The sequence below is a fragment of the Chelon labrosus genome (genome assembly GCF_963514085.1).
Source record: "Chelon labrosus genome assembly, chromosome: 1".
NCBI classification, from domain to species: domain Eukaryota; kingdom Metazoa; phylum Chordata; class Actinopteri; order Mugiliformes; family Mugilidae; genus Chelon; species Chelon labrosus.
Genome location: NC_140337.1, coordinates 14855149 through 14871721, shown reverse-complemented (window position 1 = coordinate 14871721; position 16573 = coordinate 14855149). Strand labels below are relative to the sequence as shown.

Here is a 16573-nt window from a genome sequence, read left to right as displayed (position 1 = left end):
GTCTCACTCTGTTCTCGCTCTGTCTTGTTTCTTGCCCTCCCTCCCTCCCTCCCTCCCTCCTCCTCGCATTTTTTCTTGTTTTGGTGGCCGCCTTTAGAAGATGTTAGACTACTTCTCTAGCAGTCTACTGTCCCAGGGGGGCATCTCGTAATGAAAACAGGCTGATTGCTGTTGGGCTTTCCAGGCGAGGCATCGGCACCGTTGTCTCATTAGCTCCACCACTTATCCGCCTTGGTATGGTGCCTGTTGGAAAAAGAGAAAAAAAAAAAAAGCGACAGGCGCTCTCGCGGCGAGATTGATGCTTTGAGATGACAAGATCAAAATATCAAGACTAGATGTTCTCATTAGATGGCTCTGAAAAGAGATTTCTTAAATAGGGGTGGGGCGGATTAAGATTTAATTTTAGTCAGGTTTGTGAATTTGGATAAATAGAATACATGACTTCAGTTTTGTCTGATAGCATATCTGAATGTACTGTCTGTTCTGTGTCATATAGCGCTTGATAGGTCTTGTTACAGAAAATACTCTGCATCATTTGTTACGCTTAACCTAGTGTTTAGAACACACTGAACGTAAGAAGCGTCTGCATCTGATCGCATTGTGTGGTAAACACAACGCAGACAGATTTGTGCGCGCTCCCCGTACTATGTTTGCACATGCAGTGCGTCAACCTTCCTCGCAGAGTCTATTTTCATACCGTGCCTTTGAGTCATCCATTTCTGGAGCAGAGCGAATGAGGACTCCCGGAGGACATGGTGTTCGCTCAGAGTGGCGCGGTGGTGCTCGGGGGGCCACGCAATTAAGATGATGGGCGGACGGCACTCCCACCATCGCCTCCCAGACAGTTGGGCAGCTTCTGTGCTCAGGCTGCTTGAGTCACTCTTTTAGCCTCTCCGTGGCTCCGTCTCTTTCTGCTTTTTATTTTCGTGCCAGAAGTGCATCGCTTACAATTGGATCAGCTGCACTGTGCTAACAACAGTAAGCAAAAGTTTTTATTCGAGCAAACTAAGTAATACTCTCGCTGTCTCTTTCTGTTTCACACAGACGGAAAGCCCCTGGAATGGCAAAGCTAGAGGGGGCTCCAGCCAACAGAACCGCCCGGTGAGGCGGCCTTGCACTGAGCTGCTGAAATATCTAACAGCCACCGATGACATCCTGCTCCACACCAAAGCCAGTGAAGCCAAGAGCGCCTGGGGTGGTGCCAGTAGCAGGGACAAGAGTGGCCTGGGTCTCGGTGCCTCTTCTTCCTCCTCTTCACCGTCCTCGTCATCCACCTCCTCGTTCTCCTCCCTCTCCTCCACCTCTTCTTCCTCTTCCTCCGCAACCTCCAAGAAGAAGTCAGCTGTGCCATCTCAACAACAGCAGCAGCATCAGCAGCAGCAGCAGCAGCAGCAGCAGCCGCCGCCGCAGCATCACCAGCGAGGTGAGAGCCGGGCTGCAGGCGAGTGTAGTATGGCTGGTGTTGGGGCTGGGAAGTGGCAGCGTTGCACTCGTGATGACGGGGTTGAGGAGTCGGAGGGTGCTTCTATCCCTGTCGGCCACAGATCCTCCACCTGCGGCCATGCCCACCCCAAACTGGAGCATGGGCCGCCCAGTGAAGAAGGAAGGCCGCCAGGCGATGCGGGCCGCCTGGCCGCCGCTAGGTTTATTAGGTATATGCATTCTTATTCCCTCCCTCCCCGAGAGGTGAGTCACAGCTGTGAGCATTGCCGAGAGGCTGCGGGCGCCACTCAGGCTAGCGAGGGCTTTGGCAGACGAGGCCGTAGTAACAGTAGTGGTGCCAGCCGCGCACCGCATAGGCACATCACAGTGACTATAAAGAAAAGAGATGAGAAGCCGGGGCACCCTTTACTAAGCCAGCTGCTCACCTCCAAACAGAGGCCCGCTCAATATCGGGCCCACCTACTCCCACCAAAGATTACCCCTTTACGCAGCACTAAGAGCAAATTAGAAGGTAAGAGGACTGAGAGCCCAGCCCAAGACGTTTCTAAGGTTCAAGAGAAGGAGTTCAGAGGGACTGCTATTCAGCGAAACCAGGGAGTAAGTCACGCTATAGAGCTTGACTCGGCGCCCCTGCTGTCACCTCTTACCTTAGACCTAGAGAGCTGGGTTAGCCAGCCAGATCCAGGGCTAGACTTGGGCTTTGGACTAGAGCTGGGGTGGCCGAACCTTGAGGGCTATGGGGAGGATGTTGACCATGATGATGACGATGATGGTGTTGTTGATGATGATGATGACCATGTCATGGGCAGCCCCGCAGCAGTGCTCTCACAGGGGCCGCCAAGCCCACTCCTCCCAGACACTAGCATTGCAGAGCCCACCCCTCCCTGCATCATACAAGGGCAAGGGCACCCACACAGGCAGGCACTCAGCGAGCACCCCGATGACCAGGGCCACCCGTTGTTAGGTAATCATGACTGCATCCCCCCCACTGGCCTTATCTCTGCTCTCTCTTCTCCCTCTCCTGCTCTAACCACTTCCCAGTTTGATTTCAACTAACCCCTATTCTAATTTGAATCTAACAGTCATTCTGAGGCCATAAACAACAATGACAGCCTGCTCGCCAATGCTTTTTGCTAGTCCCGGAGGCATTCTTTTCAAATTAAAGAGAGTAAAATTCTTAAAAAAGAAGGGGGTGGGAAAAGGGGTGAGCCTTGTCTTGCTACTGTACGTCTTGTATTCACAAAGTCGATCCTTGAACCATCTTTGGCTGATTGAGCTGAGTGTGCTGAAATGTACATTTAGCCTCAGAGCCCAGGTGCTGCTCTTTAGCGTCGTGCTACTAAAGCCACATTCTCTTAGCTGGAGCACAAGTCGGCCAGAGCCTCAGGCAACTGCACAAGCTTCCTTGACTCTCCTTTCTTCCTTCTTTTTTTCTCCCCCCTCCTATGCTGTTGGTGCATGCCATTATGACTTTATTGTCTAGGGAGGGGCTCACCCACTGTCATGCGTCTTGTTTGTGGCATCGTCTCTGTATGTCTTTATTCCATTTCGATCTGTTTGTTGTCTTGAGCGCGGTCTGTCTGTGTCTAGACACCTGTGATACACACACCATCACCTCATCCTGCCTCACAGAGTGAACAGTCTATCCTAAGAGAATAAATTGTTAAAATGGGGTCAATCTAAAACGATATGCTTTGTAAAATAGTGTCCACAGAAATACTTTCTAACCGGGGATGGGTGTTTTCGTAGTTAGAACTGCATCGGGTTGAGCCAATTTGAGATTAACTGTTGCAGAATGTGGACCTGTTCTCTTCTGCCATGAGTGTCATACGTAGATCAATAATTACCCATGCTCCTTTGTGTTCTGCAGCCAAACCAACCACCTTGCCACTTCCTTTGACCCCAGAGTCTCCAAAGTAAGTGTGAGAAGTTTTTCCACCTTATTCTAGGCAAAAAGCAACATGAAACTACAAAGACAAAACCAAAGAAAACTAAACAGACTTGAATCCAAGTTGAGGCATTTTTGTGACTCATTTCCATTTCTTAGATCACTGAAGCGCTCGGTCTTGCTTTCACTCGAGAAGTAAAATGCTGTACTTGTTTTTTTTTTTGTCTTCCAGTGACCACAAGGGATCCCCGCTTGAGAACAAAACCATTGAACGCACATTAAGTGTGGAGATTGCTGGAACCCCAGGTAAGCGTACTTTGGAGATCATTTAAAATGTGTGCTTCTATTAGAAACTATTAGGCTGCTACTAATGCTCTCTGCCAGTTGCAGCTATTAACGGGTTAAATTAGTTCTCACTTCCATCACAGTTCAGAGTTCAAGGTGAAGGCATAAGAGATCACTTTTATGTGCCGGGGTATTGATTAGGCTTTCCAATCTCTTCAGGGTTTATTAGCAAACCCCTCCCCCTCCTCCCCCACTCCCCTCCTTTGTTACCGAAGAGTTAATATGCCGTCCCTCTACCAGATCCTAATGCTCTCTAACGGGCCACTCGGCCCACACATCTCAAGAAAATTGAAATGGCTGTATTAATTCGTTTTAATGTGATCCCGTTTGGTCTTCCTTTCTTGAAGTCCCCATACATTCAAGCAATTAGCTCAACATTAAGACTCGCGTGCAAAAGATGCTGTTTAATAAGCGACGCCAGCATCATCATAAACATCACCCATATGTGTTAAGAGATTGTTAACAAATCTGCAACGTCTTTATCTTGTGACTTGCGTTAATAATTACCCTATGATTACTATTAATAATCTGAGCTTAATAAAAATACAATCTCTGCCCTTTAGCCCATAACACGGTGTGATGTCGCATTGTTCCTTTTGGGTATTCATTTACCAGCGGACAGAAGAAATTATCTCCATGCAGACTTCTTGTCTGCAGCTGCACCTTATACTTAACCCATGTCGGGGAAAGAAACCCCAAGAGGTGTCCCTCTGTCCTTCTGACTTTGGTTGAAGTGTCGTTTAACCCTTTTGTGTAGATAAGCCGTCAGGGTCAAAGGGGATGCCTGTTGAGACCTAAAGAAGGGACGGACTCGGGCTCCTTGAGCTCTGGGGCAATCGAGCCCAGTTAATATTTCTTCCTGTTTTACTGCACGTGGGCGAGCCCGCTGACCTGTGGCCAGATCTCGGTGTCCGTTCTGTTCCACCGCATCCATTTTTACAAGCACGGTCAAACAAAGCCCTTCACCTGACTTCACCAACCTGTGCAAATTTAGGATTGAATATTAGCAAGAAAGTCATTAGTCCAGAAAGCTCTGGGCTACTGAGCCCCTTTCCTACTTAGAGATTAGCTTTTGAGTCTCATGCTCGATGAGACAGATGGATATAGATCCCGGTAAGCGGAGGTGTAAGCTTTTGGGTCTGGAGTTACATGTCCTTTGCAGATTTAGAGTAACATACCACTACAATAGAGATAATGGCGGTGCTACTGATAATGAGATGGAAGTTAGCCAGGTGGGCGGTTCCACTTTCACAGCAGGTCAACGACACTTTAATGGAATTTTCCATGAATCGCTGCCAGCAACTTATTTCTTTATGACAAGTTGTAGTAGTGGTGGTTATTGTTTTATAGAAAGATCGGTTTAATCGCTTTTTAATCGTACATCTTGTATCCAGCCAGTGTTTAATAGTATATAACAGCAATGTTTGGACTGGTTGTTTTCTTGACCCTTCTCAGAGACGTACGGTAAAGGCTACACAAGGCAGTAAGGCCCCCTGGGATCTGACTGTTCAGGCCTAATCTCTGCCAAGCTAATAGATTTACCCTGCGCTGCTGTGTTGTCTTTAATTACTGTATCTCATGACACAGAGGTGGTCTGTGTGTTGCTATTTGCATAGCTTACTGCCGGATCAACTCTTTAAGCCCGGAGTTGTTATTCGCTCCGAGGTCTCCTCGCAATTTACAGCTCGACGAGAAAAATGATTATAAAACCCTCCCCTTTCTTTCTGCCTTGCTCCGTCGTTCCGCCGCTTTTCTCTCCAGTGCGCGCATGATTGGTGATCCTGTCTGCACATCATCCATCACTAGCAAGTTTGACTGAGAGGCACATATTTATCTAATTCTGATTTATTTCACCCCCCGTTGCTAATGGCTCCTAGTTTATGACCCCATGTGCACATTGTTTTGGACAGATGGCGCTTCATTGGCGAAACAAGTTCTTCAGGCATTGTGTAGCATCCCCTCTCCCTCTCTCCTTTCTCCTTGCCATTTAAAAGCCATAATACATGTATACATATATATATGTCTGTCTCACTATCAGAACTGAGAGAAAGAGGGGAGAGAGAGAGAGAGAGAGAGAGAGAGAGAGTGTGGCCAATTGCAGTCCTACTACACATTCAGATAATGAGTAGGATGATAAACCATTTGATCAGGCAGTCCAAATACAAGTGATTTTAGAAACGTACACATTTATGTATCAGGCTCCCGCTCCCTCTCTGCCAAGCTGTCGTTCCAGTGCATATCCTAACACTGGATTTGATACTAATAGCTGTCATTTGGTGCAATTCGCCGGCAAGGGAAGAATGATGTGCATTATAAGAACGGCAAAGAAGAGGGGAGAGCGTAGGTGTTTCAAAGTGCCTGAGTTTGACTCCACTGAGAGACTGTTAGTGACGAGCGCGCCTCTGTGTGTGGGGGCACATTTGTTTAGTGCGAGACAGAATCGGGAAAAGGATGCAGAGAAAAGGGAGAAACGGAGATTGATCCGAGGGGGGAGACGGCAGACGGGAGGAGAGAGAGAGAGAGAGAGAGAGAAAAGGGTAGAATAGTAGACTTAACCAAAGAAAAGGAAGAAAGAAGACTAGAGGAGGAATGGGAGAATGAGAGTAATGGCGGCGGCTGTTTGTGTGAGTGCATTAACAATGCTATAAAGTGGGCTCATCTCAGGACTTCCCATATAACTGCCATCTGTCTGGCTGTAAATCTGTAGGAGGCGAGGGAAGAGATGGCAGGGTGTGGGGCACAAGCAGTAGGGACATGCCATCTGAGAAGAACGTCAAGCCATTACCAGTGCTTCCTGTCCTTCTGTAACATAGCAGCCGCATCCACCAGCATGCTTTCATGTATATTAAGAGCAGCGGCGTATAGTATCTTGTTGCAGTGTTGCACACGAAATGCAAATGGTGCCGGATCCTCTTGAAACATGCCCCGCCACAGAGTCATGTTAGCGATTGTTCCTCCAGGCTGATAACGTCTTTGGTTTTATTCTGATGAATTGGCCGCTGTCCCGTGCAGACGTTTGTGTGAGGCAGGCAGAGATATGATACATTCCCTTTAATTTTTTTTTCATCAGATGCATTACGTTTGTCCTCTGCAGGGTTATGTGTTCTGTTTTTTCTTTTCATGAAAAGAGATCTTTTCATTCAAGGTCAGAGAGGAAGAGAACGGCAAGTCATCCGTATTACAGCCCCCGCCGTATTAAGTTACACCAAGCATTACATTAATCTGTCAAGATTGCAATAAAATAGAGATCAGGATTAGGCCAAGTGAAAGTGAATATTTTAATCAGGCATGTATCTGTGTCCACTGTCCATAAACTGACCCGGGAGTTTATAGAGGAGTGAGGGTAGAGGGGAGATGGGGATGCTTGTGGGAGGTCTGCATTATGGTTCTATTTTCATTTTATTGCTCCCACCCAACCCTCTGTCTCCTCCTTCTCGTGCAGGTCTGACACCACCTACCACGCCCCCACACAAAGCCAGTCAAGAGAATCCTTTCAAAGCATCTCTCAAAACCAAGTTGTCTTCATGTTCCTCCTCGGCCTTGACATGCAAAAGGGCCAGGCTGAGTGAGTTGGGCCCCGGCGCTCTGGCCCCGGCCCCAGGTGCCTCAGGCGGGGGCCCCAGCAGGAAGGGTCCCGAACAGACTGAGCTTTATGCGCAGCTGAGCAAAGCGTCCACCACCCTCCCTTACTCCGTCGCTCAACACACAGTGCGGGGCGGCCTTGAGGAGCATTGCAGCACTGGCAACAACAAGAGGGCCACGCCCCGTCGCTACGGTGACCATGACTATTGCCAGGCCTCGGCTGGCGCTAAGAAGGACGGGGGCGCAGCCACTGTTACCGTGACTACAGCTGTGGAAATGACATTCACCTCAGGTGCCACCGCTGCTCCCGTGCCTGCTGAGGGCAAAGTGGAGAACAGGCATGTGGAATGTAAGGACTCGGCCATGCCACCATCCTCTTCATCGTCGTCTTCTTCACCGTCATCAGCTTCACCCGGCCCTTCGGCTAAGCGGCAGAGTTTCGCCGCTGCAGAAGAAGCAGCAGCAGGCCGCGTCAAGTGTTTAGGGGAGCAGACCCTTACACAAGCCACTCAGATCCCCTCACAAGAGCCCACTACTGACAGGGACCAACAACATTTTTCTGCCACCAGCCGGAAGCTCCTGTGCGACAAGGAAATCAGAGCAGAACTCAACAAGCACTTTGGCCACCCCGTAAAAGCCCTCTATAGCCAGGGTGGCCAGGAGAGAGAACCAGGCAGCAAACCGAACAAGGCTACAACCCCTCAGTCCCTCGAGGGGGGAGAGGATGACTACTCCCAGAGGCAGCCTGGCTCCAGCTACCTGCACCCGGGTTTTCTGCCCTTCCACGATGAGCTCGAGCTGGGTGAGGGCCGCGAGAATCGCTTCCTCTATCCTTGGGAGGGCACCCCTCTGGACCTACTATTTGACTGCTCCCCCTGCTCTCCCTCCTGTTCCCCACCATCCAGCTGCTCCCCTTCACGAGGCTCCGTCTCCCCGCCTTCCTCCCTCCTCCTGTCACCCAGCAGACACTTCTGCTGGACCAGCAGCGGGTCCCGCTCCCGTTCTCGTTCTCACTCTGGCTCCCGCAGCTCCTCCTCGCGTCACCGTAGGCGCTCTCTCTCCAGTTCACCTGACAGACGCCCCTCCTCCTGGTAAGATATCTCTCTCTTTCGCTCTCTTGCTCTCTCTCTCTCTCACACACACACACACACACACACACACACACACACACACACACCACACTTCTTTGGGTTAAACCTTGGCTGCTCCCCAGGCATGCAGTTTAAACAGGGCTTGACGCTGGCAGGGGGTCAAGCTTAGGAGCGTAAAACAGGCCTGATCAGTCGTCAGAGCCGGTGGAAGACAGGATAGACGCTGCAGAGTCTGAAACAGGATTTATGGTCTGTCCAAATTGCATGTCAGAGACCGTGTAGCATCAGAAAACCCCTCTCCTCACACCTTTGGATAGGTGGTGTCTTTGTCGCCATTATCTGTAGTTCTCAGAAAACAAAAATCCAACGTTAACACCCGCTTTTGTCACATCGGAAAATGTGTGCCATTGTTCCTTTTTTTTTTTTTTTTTTTTTTAAAACTGACTGCCAGCCATCTTTTAACTCTGGGTTTCAGGGTGATTGTTAAGAAGCACTGTTTTCAGGCAGCACATCTTAAGCACTGGCCGTGACCCGGCCTTTACAACGGCTTCTTGACTTCCTGCTGTTCTGTGCTTGAGTGATTTCTGACAAATTTGTCTGCAGTTGTTCACTAACCAATCCAAATCAAACCACGTGACTCTCAGATCTGAACTGACAACGGGGACAAAAAGATCCAGTCTTCCTAAACACACAATGGACCAAACAGGAAAAAAAAAAAAACACAGAACATAAAAGGTGCCAGAGGCACTGGACTTTTGAACAGTATGAGTTTTCATCTCTAGGCAGGGAGTTTTATTTGAGTGTCTTTCTAACACTCGCTCCCTCCTCACTCACTCCCTTGCATGCTCCCATTTTTTTGTTTGATGCCGGGGCTATTGTTTTAAGCGGCAGCTGTTGTTTTTACTGAGTGGCAAACCCTCCTCTTTTACATCCCCAGAGATGAAAGCCAAATCCAGTCTGTGGGAATGTAGTCTGAAAACCCCTCTCCAAAAAGAATCATATCATCACAGCCCTCTGTGAGAACTACATTTCCCATGCTTCCCTTTGATCAGAGCCAGGGGGGGGCTTCTGTTGGGTTTTTTTGGTAGAGGAACAGAGGCAAACCGTCGTTACCGCGAAGGATGTGGATAAATTCAGTTTGTCAGTAGTAGTTTATTGAGTGCCTCGCAGTGTCGGACTCCACTGCAGTGACTCAGTTTGTTTGCATGATTACCGAAAGGTCATTTCCCTCCACAGAGCCAATGGAATCACTTTACTCTGTTCAGGCCCTTGTTCTTTACTCTACACCAACTTGCTCACAAATGATACAGTAATAGTCTCGAGGCATCCGATCAAAACCTGACATCGATATGCTTTGTGAAAACAGTGAATAGGGATCGGAGTTTGAACATGACATATCAGGAAGCTTGTTATACTTTCATGCAAGAAGCAGAATTTCAGCAAAATAATTCTCAAAATCCCTCCTCTGTGTTTCGAGTTTCACAGCTTAGGATCCTCGATCTTTCCAAACTGGCATTCCTTTGCTTCGCTGAGCTTCCCAAATTTCTCTCCTTCCATTATTCAGGTCTTCTTCCTTCAGCAGCAGTTCAATAATTAAGCACCAGCAAGCAGCTCAAGGAGTGGAGGGGTACAAGCTCCACAGTCAGGCCACTAAGGCCTAAACTATTGACCACTTCTTCATACAACATAGATAATTGGGGCATGTACATGCTAGCTTAGGTGTGTAAAAATCTTCTGCAGCAAATCGTGCACACTTTCTTTGGGTTAGATCAGGACAAGGCAAGGAGAATGTGTGATGCTTTTATTTGGAATTAACTGGGTTTTGCACATCTTAATGGGTTTTGTGTATATGGGAAAAAAAACTGGAACAAATTAATCATGGTGTCACAAGCTTGCAGCAGTCAACAGTATACACTATAACATGTTCTTTTGTATGAGATGAACTGCATTCCTATGAGTTGCCCAAATAACAATTTGATATTTAACATTGTTCTGTTTTTCCCTCAGGTCTCGTCACAACTCAGATTTGAATGCTTTTCGTTCCAGGCCTCACAAGAGCCCCCACCCTCAGTCTCGCTCTCCTCTCAGCCGCAGGCCAAGGTGATTGTTTCAAATGAATTATTTAACCTCTAATTTGTTATGTGTCATTAACCTTTGTTTAGTCACATTCCTCAGCTTAGGACAAATGTTTATTCTTAGAAACTGCCAGGCAAAATTCGCAGTGATAGGTAGGGAAAGATGGATGGAAGTGAAAAGAAAATAGCAGTCGCCAAAGAGGACTGCACATTTCGCTGTCACTGCTCAGAAGCCGCTTGATTTCTCCGCGATTCCCTTTTCACAGCAAGACTGCTGCAATGCCCCGTCCACATGGGGGCCCCGTGACAAACATTCAGCGCAAATATGTTTAATTGATCATGTTTTATCGGACTAGTGACAAAAGAATCCCAAATCGCACTTACGATGCACATTCATACCGGGTTGACGCTCCCAGTTGCATAATGACGTTTATTCAACTCAGCGCCTCTGTAGTTTTCCACAAGCCACTGCAGAGGGGACCATTTCATATGCAGAGAAGTACTGGCACAGTGCAGAAAGAAAAAAAGAGAGAGAGAGAGAGAGAAAGAGGGAGACTGACACCATCTCAGCGCTCCGAGCTGATTTGGCACCCACGTGCCTAATGACACCCGACAAGCCGGAGAGTCACTCATCAGTCGAAAACTTAACAGACACGTCTTGCGCTGGTCCATGGTGGGGGAGAAAGTTGCACTTTCCCTCTTGATGAAGCCCTAACTAAGCAGAAAGTAATGACATGTGAAGTTGTGCTGACAGTTGCAGCTGTCTGGCTCCCCAACCGCGCTGCTCGCCGGCACTCCCGCAGGCCTGCGGGCTTCGTAATCATTGCAATGGTGAAAAGACGCCTTATTAACATGTCCATCTCCTTTCCTTCTCAACCATCAGTGGTTAGAGAAGAGGGGACTAGTCCTTGGTGAATACCCGCAATTGTTCTTCATGAGCATCAGCTGAAAGAGTGCACTCAGGGGATGAGGCAGGACACTGACGAGATACGTGCGTTCTCTCCCACAGGTATGACAGCTATGAGGAGTACCAGCACGAGAGGCTGAAGAGGGAGGAGTACCGCCGGGACTACGAGAAGCGGGAGTTCGAAAGGGCCGAGCAGAGAGAGAGGCAAAGGCAGAAAGCAATAGTGAGTCAACTACCTTCACGTTACCTCTATCGCTCCACGCTTGACTTTGCGTCTTCCTGCGCCGCCTCCGATAAAAGACCACACGTAATCACTGCTGTGGCACAACACACAGAAACCTCCCACAGACACGCACTGATTGCTTCGGATGAGACAGCCTCCAGCCCGGCGCCATGTGCCACAGTGTCTCTCCACTGAGAGAACACATACAAAGTGAGTTCCTGAATGATTCAGGCGACAGGCCCTTCCTCTTTATCTCTGGGTTGTGTATTTTTAACGTCTCTGTCGTCTGGAAACACTGTCGACTCTTATTAATCACACCACAGGGGTAAAAAAAGTGGAAAACAGAAACTAGGAGAGCAAGAAGGGGAGAGGATGGGAAAGGAAATGGCCACCGATTCAGATGAAATCTTCCCCCTTTTTCCGTATCTGTTTCCAAATTCAGACGGATTCGGTGACTATCACATTTCTCCCTTATCTCCGCTCTCCTTGTCTCAGCGGGAAATTACTCAGGTTTCCAGCAGGGTAACGCCACTACCCCCCGTTGATAAAGCACACATTAAACGATGCAGTAATGCAAACGTTGCTTGGCACGCGCAGGTTTTTCAGAGACGGGGAGGCAAATAATTACGAGCAGCAAAAGCTGAGGCTGTCAAAGAAGGATTGGGAGGCCAGGGACGCGAAAGCGTGTCCTTGTGTCCGTCTTTCTGTCCCTCTTTTTTTTGTGTGTGTGTCCTTTTCTGACTCGCGCACACACACGCACCGGCAGCCCTCAGGGTGCCATCAGGAAAAGACCACCTATTTATCAGTTGTCAGCAACTAAACCTCTAATTCAGCAGATACTTTTTTTTTTTTGGTTTCAAACAATACGTAAGCATTAAAGAGAGTGGGAAAAGCATAAAGCAGTGCTCTGTAGTTAATTTCTATCTCTCTCAGCTATATGTCAAATGAACTTTGAGTTTAGCACCAGGCGGCTGATTTACATATGTGTTACTACTACCCTCCAGACAGCATTCAGAATTTCAAGAGGCCTCAATGGACTCGCCCCAGTAATGGCAAGTAAATGAATGAATAAATAAATAATACTAGTGATACACTGTAGCCCCGGGCCTCAACTGTATTATATGATTAGCAGATGCAATTAAACTACTCAAAAGCTATAATTGCAGCCTGGCGCAGTTTGTTCCTAAATTATTCCACTATGACCCCCGTGTCCTCTGAGGTTCAAGGAAATCCATATTTTTTGCCCTGTGGCTCACTGCTGCTGCTCTTAATGCTCCCTCTCTCTCTTGGGTACAAACACCCGTATAATATTAACCGACCTCTCATTTCGCAACGGCGTTTGCGCGTGTGTTCCGACTCCCGAGCTTGGAGAGGAAGAAACGGGCCTCTCTGATATATAGCTGAGTCACCCCCACAGCTTTATTTTTAGCCTTCACAAAAGAAGAAGGAGCAGAAGAAGAAGCGGCCCCCGAACTTAAGACATGGCATCATTTGATAAAAATCACTCTGCCTCCGGTTGATGAGTTGCAGAAAGAGGAATTGTAGTGCCAAGGCAGATTGAAGGCGCTTCCAAACTGCAAATCAATCAGATAAAAAAAAAAAAGAGGAAGCGAGCCGAACCAATCACGCAGGAACACAAGAGACAGACGGGGAAGAGGGACAGAAACAGGGGCCCAAAGTCAGCGGCGGTATCCACAGGAGTGATCAAGACCAATTCATTAGGGCTCGGTGAAGAAAGAGAGGGGAGAGGGAAAAAAACAGTCTCCCCCTTTTAATCTCTTTCCGCCCGCTCTGTCTTTCCTCTTAACGAGCAGGAGGAGAGACGGGTGGTGTACGTGGGGCGACTGAGGTCCGACTGCACCCGGACAGAGTTGAAGCGCCGCTTTGAAGTCTTCGGCGAAATAGAAGAATGCGCGGTGAACTTGAGGGACGACGGGTAAGGCCCTAGGATTTTCTGTGCATGTGTGTGTTCATCTCTGTGGTCTGGCATTAGCGTAGGGGGACGGGAGATCTACTCGAGCTCTGCTAATCTTTTGATTGGACGGAAAAAAAAAAAACCTTCTACTGTAACTTCTGAACTTAGAGCAATTCAAGCGACACTTTCTTTGCATTCCCAGAGCGTCTCCTAATTCATCGACGCCCCGGCGTACAGAGCCCCAAAGATACACCTCTATTGATTCTCTTTTGCATATAAATAGCGTGATCTTCAGTCATTGTTGCCCCACAGCAGCGCCCTGACGTGTCGTTTTCTATTTTTGACCAGGGACAATTTTGGCTTCATCACGTACCGCTACACCTGTGACGCCTTCGCCGCCCTTGAGAACGGACACACCTTACGCAGGTCAAACGAGCCGCAGTTCGAGCTGTGCTTCGGCGGACAAAAGCAGTTCTGCAAATCACATTACACAGACTTGGGTAAGTGCAGCTTTGTTGTTCTCGCCATCAGCCCCCTGCAGTCACATGCAATGTATTTGCGCGGCTCGGAAGACTGTCGGTGAAAAGAAGGAAAGGGGAAGGGGGGAGTGAGACGTCAAAATAAAGCCCTGGGTGACGCTTCCGGACGTTGTTGTGTTGACAACAAATCCTACGGCGTTGAATGCATCCGGCAGACATTTGTGGCTCTAGAGGGCAAAGAGTTCATAGGTCAGGGCTGTGAACATGCTAAGAATAGAGCGCCATTTCCTCCCCGCTAGAAGCTGTGGCATCTTAAGGAAAACTAGTCAGACTCCATTAGCCATGCAGACATGGGATGCTTGTTTCTAGTTTGTTGATATGGAAAGCAAGGCATTAGGGGGGAACGATAGCACTTGAAAGCGTGCGCTCAGCTGCGTAGATGGTGTGTTCTCAGTTGCCGGTGGATGTCCGTGCGTGGGTGTGGGAATCACTCTTGAGAGCGCGAGTGAGAAGAGGTAGGAGTAGAGGTGAAATTACAAAGAAAAAAGACGGGGTAGAAGAAAGGCAAGAAAGGGGATGAGGTAAAGAAGAGGACGGCGGGAGCAAGGTTAAGGTCCCTGCCACCCCCCTCCTCTCTCCGGAGTCCATCTGTTGCCAGCTGTTGCGGCGCCGGGGCGGGAGGGACGCTCGAGGAGCTCGCCGTCTACAGAATGCGCTACCTGCTTCTGCCGACGCTCACCTGCTTCTTTCCCTGCGAGCACGGGGTTCGTGGCTGCATCGCAGAATTCATCTGTTATGCCGCAGAGTAAACATGCAGAGCTCATGCGGTGGTCAGATTCATGAATCTCAAACAGAAATCTGAACTGGAATGAATGCTGCAGAAGGTTGAATGACGCGTTTGATAAATAATGCAGGCCATCGGTGAAATCAAGGCTTCTTCTTACGCCGTCATGCCTTCTATTTTGACATACGAAGAAAGAACTTTCTTCTCTCCCGTTAGCTGCACAATGATAAAGGTGGTGACAGTTCAGTTGCCATATTGAAACTTAAGTGAAATATGTCTTTATGAGTATTTTTATTTGAAGAAAGTGAGATGTGAGGCCAGAAATGTGAAAAGCAAAAGGGTCAACGGGTCACATTAGAGAAAAGTAGCACTCTTCTCCATAAATGAAGCCGCTGATATACATTTCCAAAGCGCTTGCCTCGAAGCCATGAGCCTTTCAAGAGAGTACACGACACAGAGAAACAGTTGCTAATCCTAAAGCCTTAAGGATAGACATTATACAGAGATTGACTAATCAGTCTACTGAAATGGAAAGCCCTCCATTGTGCCGCCTCTTTGTCAGGAACGGGCTATTTTGGTCGTCCCCATATTGATAGCACAGGATAAAGAGGCTGAAAGGAAAGGGAGAATCTTTTAATAGTGAGGTATCCGAACCTCGTCCCGTCTTCTTTTTTTTTTTTTTTTTTTTCTTCTTTCAGAGACACTGGCCATTAGTTTTAAGTAGAGCACCTGAGTATTTTTCATCCCTCAAGGTGTGCGCCGTGACACAATGCAGCCCTCGGCCATCGCATTAGATCACAACCGTCGTCTCCCGGCTGCCATGGTCATTCCCATTTCTCAAAGCCGCTGCTGGGCCCTTTGGGGGCCCCATTTGTGAAGCTGTCTGTTGGCGCAGATAAGATACTCTTTATGTATTATCAGGTTGATCAGGAAAAACAGGACATGAGAGAGATGGACGGACAGGAGGTTTCATAGCTGTTGGAAGAAAAAAAATGTTCTTTCTTCTACCCCCGTGGTCTGACTTGTGCGGTGGGTTCTGACGGAAACATGCAGTAATAGAACGTTTTTCAACCACTTACTGCAGCCGGCCATGAAATAAGCAGCTAGCCCCCTTTAAGTCTGACTCAGGATATATATATATATATATATATATATATATGTATAAGGTTGCGGATTTTCTTTTGTCACTCATGGAAATTTTGCTGTAGTGTTAAAGACGGGGAACAAAAACGAAGATGCAAGTCTGAAAAACTCTTAACTGCATTGAAACTATCAGCTTAACACTCCGGCTACGCATGACCGAGCAATAATGGTGTAAAGGCTGAATATTCTCTGAGCTCTGACTGCACAGCCCTCCGAGAATACAAAGGTGAACCTTTTGTTTTATGCTCGTTTTCACGGAAATACTGCTCTGCTCAACACTAACCACAGCCCTGTTTGCCCCCCCCCCCCCTTCAGACTCCCACTCGGACGACTTTGATCCAGCCTCCACAAAAAGCAAGTACGACTCCATGGATTTTGACAGCTTGCTGAGGGAGGCCCAGCGCAGCCTGAGAAGGTAACCAGTTCAGTGGCACCTGCCGTCTGTCACAAAGAGGGACTTCTGATACCTCACTGTTGTTTCTCGCTCCTTTGACGACGAGACTACCAGAAGTTTTACAATCTGTCATAGAGTATATAAGAATAAGTCTATAGACCTATATCACTATAAATGAATATATCAAAAATAAAGTTTACATGAACATAGCTGCTGAAGAGCTGGGAAGAGACATTCTGGGAAAGCCAGTGAACCCTCAGAATCTGGTGCACGGGTTTGGTGCACTCTACTGCTGTACAACCAT

At 48.1% G+C, this 16573-nt stretch overlaps 1 protein-coding gene across 1 annotated transcript in view; it reads left to right on the top strand.

Annotated features, from left to right (window-relative positions):
• Nucleotides 1-16294, top strand: part of ppargc1a (peroxisome proliferator-activated receptor gamma, coactivator 1 alpha) — a gene marked incomplete at its 3' end in the record, with an annotated part of 262222 nt that extends 245928 nt beyond the window's left edge. The window contains exons 5-13 of the mRNA XM_084543332.1: nucleotides 1045-2407; nucleotides 3314-3359; nucleotides 3564-3637; nucleotides 7119-8349; nucleotides 10357-10449; nucleotides 11434-11554; nucleotides 13369-13490; nucleotides 13818-13969; nucleotides 16191-16294. Coding sequence (XP_084399458.1) covers nucleotides 1045-2407; nucleotides 3314-3359; nucleotides 3564-3637; nucleotides 7119-8349; nucleotides 10357-10449; nucleotides 11434-11554; nucleotides 13369-13490; nucleotides 13818-13969; nucleotides 16191-16294 — 3306 coding nt within the window. The remainder of the gene's footprint in view (nucleotides 1-1044; nucleotides 2408-3313; nucleotides 3360-3563; nucleotides 3638-7118; nucleotides 8350-10356; nucleotides 10450-11433; nucleotides 11555-13368; nucleotides 13491-13817; nucleotides 13970-16190) is intronic.
• Between the last annotated feature and the right edge of the window lie 279 nt (nucleotides 16295-16573).